The sequence below is a fragment of the Notamacropus eugenii genome, chromosome X (genome assembly GCF_028372415.1).
Source record: "Notamacropus eugenii isolate mMacEug1 chromosome X, mMacEug1.pri_v2, whole genome shotgun sequence".
Taxonomy (NCBI): domain Eukaryota; kingdom Metazoa; phylum Chordata; class Mammalia; order Diprotodontia; family Macropodidae; genus Notamacropus; species Notamacropus eugenii.
Window position 1 is genome coordinate 57155730 of NC_092879.1, and position 12517 is coordinate 57168246.

Here is a 12517-nt window from a genome sequence, read left to right on the forward strand (position 1 = left end):
AGAATCCTGACTTCGGACTTGGAAAGGAAGACCTGATGAGATGAACTCTATAGTAAAGAGTTCGTAGGTCCAAAATCTCATTTTGATTCAAATAAATCTGTGGTGCCTTTTGTTTTCAAGTTACACTCACTTGAGCCCTTCCTTGTAACAAAGCTAGAGAGTGACCTGGTTGGGCAGCGTATGTAGCATTCTGCCCCTGTAGTCCCCATCTTTCTACTGAGAGGCCAGAGGTATGTGTTGTTATCTGTTCTCTGGAACCAGAATGATGCAGAGCATGGTTTCCTTTTGCCATTTTAAAATATTTCATCTTGAGATTACAAACTGTAGGTCAAATGATATTAGAGTGGTAGCATATCATGATAACCTGTATTATAAAAAGACTTCCATGCCCATAACCTTTTGCGCAGTGTTCAATACAGAGCAATTGGAGGAAAATAGCTTTCCATTTCCTATAGTGCCATTTGACAGTTTCAGATCTATTTTGTATTTCTTTGGGACCATTAGGAATTTGTAAGGCATTGCAGTATAGTGGATAGAATCCTCCATTTGAAGCTGGGAAGACCTTTCTTCAAGTGGCCTCCCTGACACTTACTAGGCATGTGACCTTCTAAGTTCTAACAGTTCTAGCTGGGTTGAAATTGGAGATCCTTTTTGTAGTCGGGGTACATTTTCTCATTTCAGCTAGCTATCATGGTCCAGGGCCTGGTGGCAGCATTCAAGGTGACTTTTTTCTGTCGATTGAGAGCAGCTTGTCCTGGTTGTGCCATAGTGAAGGTACTGCAGAGGCAAGACTGCAGAATGGCTAGACCCTCGAGTGCAAGGATCACTGACCTCTGACACCACCTAAGTGCCGAGTGGCCTCAACCAAATCATTTGTACAGGGATTGCTCAGACTCCAAATTGCCACTCTCCAGTAGCAGAGGAAATTTCCACACTGGGACTTCCTTACAGAGATGAAATCTCAGATCTCAAATGCACAGGGAGAGGGGATCAAAATTAACTAGTTTTGTGACAAAGACTTGCTCTGTCCCAAGGAAGGCAGCTTTGTTTCATGAGCATTGTTAATATACTATAACCAAACCAACTCCACTATCACTCATCCCCCCTTTCTCACCTTGCCCCTGTGCAATCAGCCACCTTGATAAGATCATTTTACTAAGGTTATGTTTTCACAGTTAAAAACATTAGGTGGGCTATGGCCCTGTGTTGGGTTTCAGACAAATTCTCTGATCTAATCATCAAAACAAGCAGAATGTTTATTCTTTACTATGAAATAGCCTTCTCTAGAATGTATTGTTAGGACACCTTTGTTTACAGTAAAAGAAAGAAAATACCTGTAGATTTGACTGGATTAGGTATTGCTAGGGTCAAAGTAACGCCGTGACTTAATGATTAAGACAAACAGAATGCTTATTATTTACCATGAAATAGTGTTCCATAAAGTATAGTGTTGAGACACCTCTCTTTACACCAAAAGGAAGAATTTGCCTGTATGTTTGGCTGGATTACATGTTGCTGGTATGTTTCCATTTAAATGAAGAAAGACTGTCAAATGTGATTGCTTTATTTTTCATTTAATTGTTTTTAGTTAGTGAGAATCCACCTTCTCCCCTCACTTCCTTCAATTTGAAAAAGAAAAAACCCTTGTAGTAAATATGCCTAGTCAAGCAAAACAAATTTCCACATTGTGCATGTCCAGCAAATATGTGTCTCCATCTGTACACTGAATCCATCACCTTTCTGATAAAACGTGACAGCTTGTTTCATTGTGAATTCTCTGGAATCATGGTTGGTTACTGTGTTCTTAAGTATTTTAGAATTGTATCAATTATCCTATCAATTGTTCTCCCAGTCCTGTTCATTTCATTCTTCATCAGTTTCCAGGTTTCTCTGAAACTGTTTCTTGTAGCACAGTCATATTCCATCATGTCATTTACCAGAGTTAGTCCAGCCGTCCCCCAATTGAAGGACTCCACCTTCATTTTCACTTCTTTGCCACCCACCACAAAAAAAGCTGCTAGAAGTATTTTGGTGCATAATAACCCTTTTCCTCTTATGATCTCTTTAGTGTTGTAGACCTAGTAGTGGTGCTGCTGGGTCAAAAAGTATACACAGTTTAGTCACTTTGGGGACATAGTTTACATTCTGGCACCAACAGTGCATTAGTGCACCTATGTTTCTGAATTCTCTTAACCATTTGTCATTTTCCTTTTTCATAATTTCTCTCCATCTGACTAGTGTGAAGGGGAATGTAAGCAATGGTTTAATTTGTATTTCTCTAATTTTAGTGGTTTTGAGTATTTTTTCATAGGTGTGTTGGCAGATGGAAATTTTTCCTCTGAAAAATTACCTCTTCATATCCTTTAACCACTTTTCAACTGAGCAATAGCTCATGTTCCTATTATTTGAATGAGTTATTTTCATATCTTAGATATGAGACCTTCAACAGAGAAACCTGTTGCAAAGGTTTTCCTCTCTGTTTTCTTTCTAATTTTGACTGCATTGGTTTTCTTTGTGCAGAAACTTTTGAAATTATCCATTTGATCTTCACTAAATCTTCTTTGTTTGGTGTGGTAACAATGAGCTCTTCCCCTTGTCCATAGATCCCAAATGTAATTTTGTCCTTGTTTCTCTAATTTGTTTATAATGTTGCCCTTTATGTCTAAGTCATGTATCTATTAGGAGCTTATCTTGGTGTATGGTATGATACATTGGTCTATATCTACTTTCTGTCATATTTCTTTCCAATTCTCATAGCAGTTTTTGTCAAATCGTGAGTTTGTACTCCAGTAGTCTGGAGTCTTTTAAGTTTATCAGACATTAGACTACTGTATTTGTTTGCTTCTGTTGTGTACCTAATCAGTTCTACTGATCGTTCTATTTCTTAACCAATACCAAATCATTTTGATAATCTTTACTGATTGCTTAATTTTTTAACATAATGCGTACAGGTTGGAGCCAGCAAGTCTAGAAAGAATCTCATCTAACCTATGTGTGACTATTTTTCCAGCCAAGCTGACATCATGGGATTCTGACCAAGTTCTAAAGGATTCTTCCTGACCAATTCTTTCTCTTGTGGCCTCTTAGATGGATACTGGGAAACCCGCAAGTCACCACAATCATCTCTCCATCAGCCATGGCACAGCTGTCGCAAGCTAATTTATGTACATGCGAACCATAAAACTGGGGTTCCTGTTGGGCACTGGCCAATTCCTGAATCATTTTGGCCTGACGAAAACTCATTGACACTGGTAAGTATCTTTAAGACCAAAAAGACAAAAGGTTTTTTGCATTTTGGATTTGCTAGTTTCAGTGAGCACCTTTCTCAAAGAATTCTGGGAAACAGAGATTACAGAGTACAACTGAGGCTCCTAGGCTTCCTGTGCAACAGGAAGGAAGTTGGAATAGAAGTCCCCATTTTTTTAGGCTTAAAAGTGCTTTCCCTAGAATGGCCCTGGGAGGTATAGTGCCATAATGATTATGTCCAGTTTACAGAGGAGGAAACCGAGGCTCGAGAGGTTGCAGAGTATAAAAGCTGGGATTTGAAAGCAGGCCGACATTTTTTCTTTTGTAATTTTGTAATAGGCCCATTTTTGGCATTTTTGTGGGTATGCAAGCTGCAGTAACTCCTGCTAGACACCAGAGGGTGCCAGGTGAATCCCAGGCTTTTCCTTTTGTCCCTGTTGCTCAAAATGCAAATGTAGAGTTCAGATAAAGCTGGGCTTCTTACCCTTTTTGTGTGTCCTGGATCTGGCAGGCAATGAGCTTTCTCAGCTAAGGCATAAAATAAAATACAGAGAATCCTTTCTACAAAGGAAGCTGATTTTATTGAAATATGGTTATTGAAACATTAAAAAAAGTGACAGACCCCTAGTTAAATACAAGAACACTAAAAACCTTCTCTCATGGTGCACTTCCCTCAGTATAATCCATAGGCCTCTAATTGGATCTAATACCCCACAGTAGAAATGAATGAATTAGCTGTTCAAGGCCCTAGAATGGGAAAATGGAGGGAATTCTGTTTCTGTGTTGTCCCCGTAGACAATCCTGCTTTTCACCCAATATTGCTTGGTTCCTTCCTATGGCAAAAGCACCCTGACTAACTGTTCTTGACCATGTGCTTCATTTTTTTTCTCCTTCCCGGTCACTCTTCAGCTCATCAGTGACCTTCCTGAACTGTGGTACCCAGAACTGAAACTAATGATCTAAATGGGATTTGAAGTGGGCAGAGAATGCAGTGGAACTAGCCCCTCCTTATTCCTGGAAGTTGTAACGAACCTCCCTCTTAATGCATCCCAAGGTTGAATTTGGTTTGTTTGTTTGTATTTATTGGCAATGCCTCCAGGTTTACCAGAATCCCCACTGGCTTTCTCTTCCCTGATTGCTCACCTTGGTGCTCAGAGACAGTCCTTGAATGAGCTCTAGCCTCACAGTGCTAAAGAATAAGACCAAGCTTGACCTGGATTCTTGAGGGAACTTTTGTGGAGGTTCACTCCTTTGAATTAGAACGAAGTCACATGTTCAGGGTAGCTCCTGCCTTCACTGTTGTTCCAGTTAGGAGTGCCATCATTTTGATTTGATTTGCCTTCATATACCAGTTGGTGATGGAGGTGAACAGTCTAGGTGACCCCTGTGGAAGACATTGCTCACACCTAGAGATCCTGTAACACTGTGGGAGCACTATTAGAAAAGCACAAAGTATTGTTGGGTTGTTTAACCAAAGGTCATGATGGAGTTGGCTTGGCAGTAATGGTAGTCTCATTCCTTTCTCTTTCAGCCTCCTCGGACAGCTCACCCTGTCATTCGATTCTTCTGTGTAGACCGTGAGCCCATGATCATAGACAAACTGCCTTTTGACAAATATGAACTTGAGCCTTCGCCCCTAACTCAGCACATCTTGGAACGCAAGTCATCTATGACTTGTTGGCAGGTACTTAACCTTTACCTAGTAATAAATGCATGCACAACCTCTCTAAGACTAGCTCAGTATTCTCTTCAGTTTCCTTGGTCAAAGTGGAATAAATTCTAACAAAGAGCTTCCATAACTGAGCATATGATTTTAGGCCTCAGTGTGCATTACTATGCCCAGTAATAGGCAACATGTTTTTGAAGAGGCAAAGTGCTGTCCCCTGAGTGGCCTCCCCTTCCATGCTCACTCCCTAGCTGAGTGTCCCTGAACAAGTTACAACTTCTCCAAGATTCAGGCAAGCTCTACAACATAATCCCAAGTCCTTGGCTATTGTCCTGTCATGGACTCCACCTTCAATACCTCCTCTCTTTAGTGAAAAGGCCAATCCAGAAGATCTGGGTTTGAATCCTGCCTCAGTCACTTTGTGAGCACAGGCAAATTCCTTCAGCTCTCATGTGTTAAATGGATGAGGTGACCTCCGAAGCCCCTTCCAGCTCTATGCTAATGATCTCCAGCCTCAGCAATCCCAGTTTGGTAGAATGGTTCTTAGTTGAGGAAGAATGCCAGCTAGAGAAACTGGATTTTCTCATCAGAGATTAAGGTTTACAAAGAATTTGGCATCTCATTTGGTTTTTATAACAACCCAGTGGGGTAGGTGCCGTTATCATCCTCATTTTACAGATGAGGAAGCTAAGGCACAGAGATATTAAGTGCCTTGCCTGGGCTCACACAGCTAGTGTCTGAGGCAAGAATCAAACCCAGCTTTTCCTGACTCCCAAGTTCAATGCTGTAGCCACTATAACATACTGCCTCTCATATCCATGAGTTTTGAGTAGCGATTGTACTTAGCAAAAGGAGGGAAATGAGCGAGTAACATCTACCCTCCTCCCATAAAAAAGCTTAGTGATGAGTAAATCACTTCACCCCCGAGTTGTAATTGGCCAATTATCTCCTCTTTCTCTTTCTCTGCTGGAAGACTATTGAGTGATCAGAGATGATGAGGCTCTCTCTATTTTTCTAAGTAAAGATTTTCAAGTGGACAGCTCCTTCATCCAAGATTTAAGATTGCTTCAACTAGTTAGAGAAACTGTCAGAAATTCCCCTGGAAAACTGAATTGTGTTAGCCAAAGGAAAAGAGCTTGAAAACAGCAGATAAAGGGGTTAGAAATGTAGAGGGCGCAGAGTCAGGCTAACTTAAAAGCAGAATGTATGCCCTGAAATTATATCCTGAAGCATTGAGAGGCTGCTTAATGGAATGAATCATCAGGCACTTAATTAAGCACCTAGCGAGTGCTAGGCACTGTGCTAGATATGTAGGCTAGAGGACCAGCCTTTGACACATGCCATCTATATGACCAAGGGGCATGTTACTTAATAATTTTATGCCCCAGGCAACTCTCTTTAAGACTATAACTTAGAGCTGGGTTGCAAATATAGTTCAATGGAGGGAAATTCCGCACCCTGGGAATGGGATCATGGTCCAGGTCTTCTGAGCCCTTTCACCTTCCCTCCCTCCAAAGCTAACTAAAATTACATTTCTGGTTTAAATTTAGCCTTTCCATGTATCCTTTTCTTTTAAAAAAATGTGTCCCTTCCAAATAAACCTAAGAAATTTTGTTCCTTTGTATAATAAAACTGAGGATAGAGGTTTGCAAAGCCTTTTGCGGACAACCATCTTTTCTATCATGCTTTGTTTTGGTTTTGAGCATGGGGAGGGGCTGTTTCTAGTGGAATGTGTGCTGAAGAGAAAGGGAAATAGGAAAATGAGTAAAAAGCAAGGAAATTTGGCAAGGCTAAAAGAGATGAATGAGGGAGTTAGAAATTTAGAGAAATTGAATTGGTATAAACCACTTATGGTATGCTACAATCAATTCCAACATAACCCCAAAGTGATTTCCCTTTCATAGACTCATTGGATTGAGCTTTGTGTGGGCTATCTAATTGCCTCCTCATGACAATCATGAGGCTATAAACCCTGCTTGGGGCTTCTCCTTAAGTTGCTACATGCCTCAGTTTTTCTTGTGATCTAATGGATGTAATTGAAATACTTAACCCTGTAATCTCATTGAGGTAGGCCTCCCTTCCAGTGGTGTGAATTACAGCCCCTCTGTGCCTGTCCATCTCTTTTGACCCATCCCTGTCTTTCCACATATCCTGGGGGGCCCACCCTGTGGATGGTGCTGGGTCCATCCTCTAATATTACAATGGCGCCAGGATAGTACAGTGATTATACATGACCGGCCTACCTCCTTTTCCAGCTATGCCATTCATGCTGTGGCAATATGCTTCAGTCAACTCAAGCCCTTCCTAAGTCTCTCCATTCCCCATTGGGTGACCTACAATTTTGATTCTTTGGAGATTTTGGTATTCCCTAGTGTCCAGAAGGTGGGAGGTGATGGTTGTGCTGCCCTCTGCCCTGGTCAAACCACATCTGGAGTGTTGTGTTCAATTCTGGACGCCACATTTTAGGAGGGACGAGCTGGAGAGTGCCCAGAGGAGGGCAACCAGAATGGTGAGGAGACCAGGGACTTTGTCATACCCAGATCGGTTGAAGGAGCTGACAATTCTTAACTTGAAGGCAAGGATTGGGGAAGAGGATGTGCTGACCAGCTCCAAGGGCTGGTATGTGCAAGAGGAGGATTAGATGCTTGGCCCCAGAGGGCAGAACTATGACCGATGGGGTGAAGCTTAATAGAAAGAAAAACTTCCCAACGACTGGAGTTGGGTGGAAGAGGGATGGGCTGCTTCAGAAGATAGTAAGCCTGTGCTTCTAGTCTTTGCTCAAGACCTTCCCTTTCCTGGAAGTCTTCAAGCAAAAACCAGATGCCCACTTGGCAGGGATGCTGTGGGGGATTTTGGTTCAGCCACAGTCTAGATTGGGTATTCCCTTCCAACTTTGATTCTGTGCAGTTGAGAAGGGCTATGGATATCAAGTGAAGGCGTATGGACTAAATTGGGTAGGCAGCGGGGAGCCTAGGTTTGTAGAGTAAAGGGGAGGGAAATAACATGATCAGCCTTGTGGATTAGGTGGATTACTTTGCTAGTGGTGGGTAGGATGGATTGGTGAGGATGGGGACAGGAAGCCATGACTCTTCCAGGACAGTGGGAAGCCCTAGACCAGGCTGGCAGCTGTGGGAGGGAAAGGAAGGGAAGGGAGATGGGGGAGGATGTGTGAGATCTTGTGGAGGTAGAGCCACTCACTCCCTCTGGAAAATGAGGAGGATGGACTTGCTGACCTCTCTGGTCCCTTCCAGCAGCAGCAGTAGCAGCAACAGATCTGTGGTCCTATGACCATGAACAGATGTGCCCGGTGAGGGAGGAATCTGAGAAGTACTTGGAGACAGATGTGTTTGTGGGGGTAATATGAGGACCTCCTTATTAAGAAAGTCAGAATTCCAGATCGTGGGATGGTGATAGAGTGGTGGTGTCAAGATCAGAAGTTTCGAGCTGGAAGAGACCTCAAAGGTCACCTGATCCACCCCTTAATTTTATAGATGAGAATGTAAGTGCCTTTCAGAAGGGACTGGTTCCTTTTTGTCTTTGTATCCCTAGGGTCTTGTACAGTGCATAGTAGGAGCTTAATAAATGCTTATTGATTGATTGAGGAAACTGAGACCCAGAGAGATAAAGGGGCTTGCCCAGGGCCACAGGTAGCAGGCCATGTAGCTGAGCTCCAAACCCAGTTCCTGATTCCAAACCCATTAGTCTTCGCCTTGCCCACGCTTGCTGATTTTCCCAGCCTAAAAGGGAAACAGAATTCCTGTTTGATCCAAACAAACGCCTTCTTGCTGCCCCCTCCTCCCCAGGGCCTTTCAACCTGGGAATCGTGCTCTTTTTGTGAGGACGAGGAGAGGGGAGTAGAGTGCTTTAATGGCAAATACGTGTGCCCTGCCTGAAGCAACATAAGAGGCTTTAATTGTGTGTAGGAGGAGACAGCGTGGTGTGGTCCAAAGGGTACTGAACTTGGAATCCGAGAGCCTGGTCTCTAACCCTGGGCGACCTTGGGCAAAGCCATCTCTCATCTCTTGGGAAGCCCAGTTTCTTCAGTTGTAAAATGGGAGGAGTATCCTGTAACTCCCTCTCTCCTTCATACGGGTAGTGCTGGGGAAGGCACTGTTGACAGCTGAGGGCTGGTCTTGGGATTTTTCAGCATGATTCTCTGCTTTGGTTTCCGATGTTATCTCCAGAATGTATGCTCTTGCTGGGCCCTCCCTAACCAGGAAGATCTTCCCACTCATGACAGTTCCTTCCTTTGTGTTCCTATTAGGTATTTGTGGCTTGCAGCGGCAAGAACAGTGAACTGGAGCACCCCTTTGGGTACCTAAAGGCGAGCTCTGCCCTAACCTCCGTCAGTCTCTTTGTCCTGCCTTACAACTACCCTGTTTTGCTTCCACTTTTGGGTAGGTAAAATGTGGTTTTTTGAACTGCCTTGCTAGTGAGAGAAAAAGAGAAGTCCCTGTTGTGTATGTTTGAGGTACTCAGTTCCTCGAGGTTGAAATGATGGGAGAATGACCTAACCCTGACTCTCAATTCATACTGTTAGTAACCCAGAGGGATCTAATAATTCTGTTAATGACTCATCGCTTCTCCCAGTTGGATGGGGTCTCAGCACCCATCTATTCCAGCTCATATCTGAATAAGAATGCCTTCTACTTTATTCCCGGCAAGTGTGCACCCAGTCTTTGCTTGAAGACCTTCATGGGAGGTGGGGTGGAAGGGGGAACTCACTGCCTCCCAGGGCAGCCTCTCCTGCTTTAGGACACAAGCAACTAGTTGGGTAGCTCTTTAGATAAGGTAGAATTCAGGTCTTCACTCTGTGCCTGTCTGTCTTATGTGGCTTCCTAAGTCCAGGATGGGTATGGCCTTGGGAGCTCTGGGCCTAGGACTTGCTTCTCATGGCCAGATGCTCCCCCCAACACTGCCTTTGATGTATGTCCCCACCTTCCCTGATGTAGGATCAGACTATCTTGTTCTAGCACCAGTTTTAGCCAAGGGATTCTCCTGACTACTGCATTATGGTGTCTCATCAGTTGGTAAAAAGTCAAAATCCAAGTGTTTTCTTTGGCTTCAAAAAGGCAAAGGAAAACCTTCAGGCTAGGTATTTTCTTTGGGGACAATAACTATAGCAAGGCAGCACTTTAAAGGAAAAAATTTGGAGACTACCTTCACACTGGGACATCTGTGGGATGTTATTGGGTATTCATGATTTTCTGAAAGTGTCCATCTGACCATGTTTCCCCTTACTTGGTAACATCATGTGGCTCCTTGTTACTTCCAGGATCACATACAAAGCCCTCTCTTGGGCATAGGATACCTTTCACAGTCTAGCCCCTTCTGACTTTTCTGACTTTTCTTAATTCCCATCTACAGTCCAGCTACACTGGCCACCTTGCTGTCTCCCACAGGTGACATCCCATCCACCACGTTTGGAATGCTTGACCTGGAGGCCTCTACCTCCTCTATTCCCTGGCCTCCTTTAGGATTCATCTCACATCCCACCTGTTGCAGGAGGCCGTACCTATCCCTACTTCCCTGCCCAACCACTAGTGCCCTGAGATTTCCTTACACCTCACTCTCTCTCTGATCTGATACATGCATTGTTATTTACAAGCTGTCTCCTCCATTGGAATGAGAGTTCCTTGAGGGCAGGGACCACCCCAGCTTTGCCTTTGTGTCCCCAGTGCTTAGTAGGGTGCCTTTCACATAGCAGGCACTTAAGAAATATCTGTTGCCTAAGTGTCTTGGCCATTTTTATCGGTAATCCAGTCATAAGTATCAGCCTGTTTCTGAGAACTAGGTAAAAACTAGGTACAACAATTCGCGCTCTGCTTTTTGTATGTACTCTTTTTGTATGTACACTAAGAGTCATGTGCCTCCTGGCCACCTGAGTTTTTATCAGTAACTTTTTTCGAAAACTGTGACCAATGGCTTCCCCCAAAGCTTGAAAGCCTCCTCCCTGTTGCTGACAATCAGTGCCTACCTGGTCATAGAAAAATAAAACGATAATAACTTTAATCGTAACAACTGTTGATTTTCTAATAGTAATTTCAATTGGGCCAAATGCAGCTTATAAATTATAGTTTAGGTAATGTTCTTTGCATTGATAGTAGGAATTGTTTTTTGTGTCAATAATGTGGGTTAATTAATTGTTCATGATAATTGAGCCTGATTTTGGACTAAAGATCCCTTTCAGTCCTGATGCTGCAAAATGAGGAAGGGCATTAAATATTAGGCAGAGGGATGTAAACTTAATTGGGGTAGGCAGTGGGGAGCCATTAAGTGATTTGGAAGTAAGGAGGGGTTACATGATTAGACCTGTGCATTGCCATTACTTTGATAGTGGAGTATAGGATGGATTTGTGAGAGAAGAGATTAGAGGCTGGGTGTTCTATCAGGAAGCTTTTGCAATTGTCAGGCTAATGGGCATGAGGCCCTGTGCTCAAGTGGTTGCCATGGGAGTGAGGAGGGAAGGAGATAGATATGGATGTGAGAGGTACTGTGTGGGCAGAGACTCTTTCCTCCTCTTTAAAAAGAGGGCTTTAGACTCAGTGACCTCAGAAGTGCCTTTCAGCTCTCAAATCAGCAAAACAAGTTAGGACATTTGGGTAAAAATATCGAATCTTTCAAACCAATTAAAGTGGGCAGGATAAAGATGCAGAAGATTGGCTAAACTACTGATTTATCCATTATAAATCTGTTGGGAGACACAGAATGAATACTGAATGAAGTGGGAATGTGTGTGTGTGTGTGTGTGTGTGTGTGTGTGTGTGTGTTTGTGGGGGGGGGGGTGTTGGTTTGTCTGTTGTTGTCATCACTTATTTTGTATTTTGAGATCCAACCCTCATTTGGCTTTAATTGCTCAGTGTTATTCCAAGGGAATTTGTCTAGGTCTGAGTTCTCAGGTGGGATGCAGCAAGGCAGCTGAAGTAAAGTGGATTTGGAGCCAGAGAACCAGGCTTCAGGTTTCACCATGTACCTTATTAGCTGTAATTTGCCTAGGGCAAGTTCTGGGGTCTCAGTTTCCTAAATGAAATAGTGGTAGATGAGCTTGGAAGGGCTCTTCCTCTTCAGAACTGGCGATCTCTTCAATAGATCTTTGACACCATTCCTTAGGTCAGTATTAGTTTAGTGCAAAATATAGATTATAATTACAAAATTCAAGTTAAAAAAAGGAGGAGGGGAACGTAATGATTTTTGTAATAGCACAAATTGAGATGAATCCATAGATTCATTTAGTGTGCACGCATTTGCTTTTTCACATACTATCAGAGAATATAATTTTTATTCTTTGACCTTTAAAATTGGGGCATTAATGAGAGATGCCTTATTATATAAAGGCATCACTCTAAATTTCAGTTCTGATCAAAACCAATTAGAGCAGAGCTTCACTGCCCCACCATCCGTCCCTTTTCCTCTCAGTCCTCCATCAGCCCTCACGTCACAGTCACTCTCAGCCTCCTGTTGCCATGGTTCCCCTCTCTCCAGGCTCACCCTTCCCCCAACTCAATTTGCCCAGATACAAGAATTCCCAGTCACAGCTCTGAACATGACGACAATGCGGATTTGCTCATTTGAATAGATGTTGAAACTCACAGTTGGGATAATGCA

General features: G+C 43.1%; 1 protein-coding gene across 4 annotated transcripts in view; it reads left to right on the top strand.

Moving 5' to 3' along the window:
- LOC140516124 (integrator complex subunit 6-like) overlaps positions 1–12517 on the top strand; it is a 66140-nt gene that overhangs the window by 34151 nt on the left and 19472 nt on the right. For all 4 annotated transcript variants that reach the window (XM_072627097.1, XM_072627100.1, XM_072627098.1 and 1 more), the window contains exons 7-9: positions 3088–3251; positions 4778–4930; positions 9177–9309. In XM_072627097.1, the coding sequence (XP_072483198.1) occupies positions 3088–3251; positions 4778–4930; positions 9177–9309 (450 nt within the window). The remainder of the gene's footprint in view (positions 1–3087; positions 3252–4777; positions 4931–9176; positions 9310–12517) is intronic.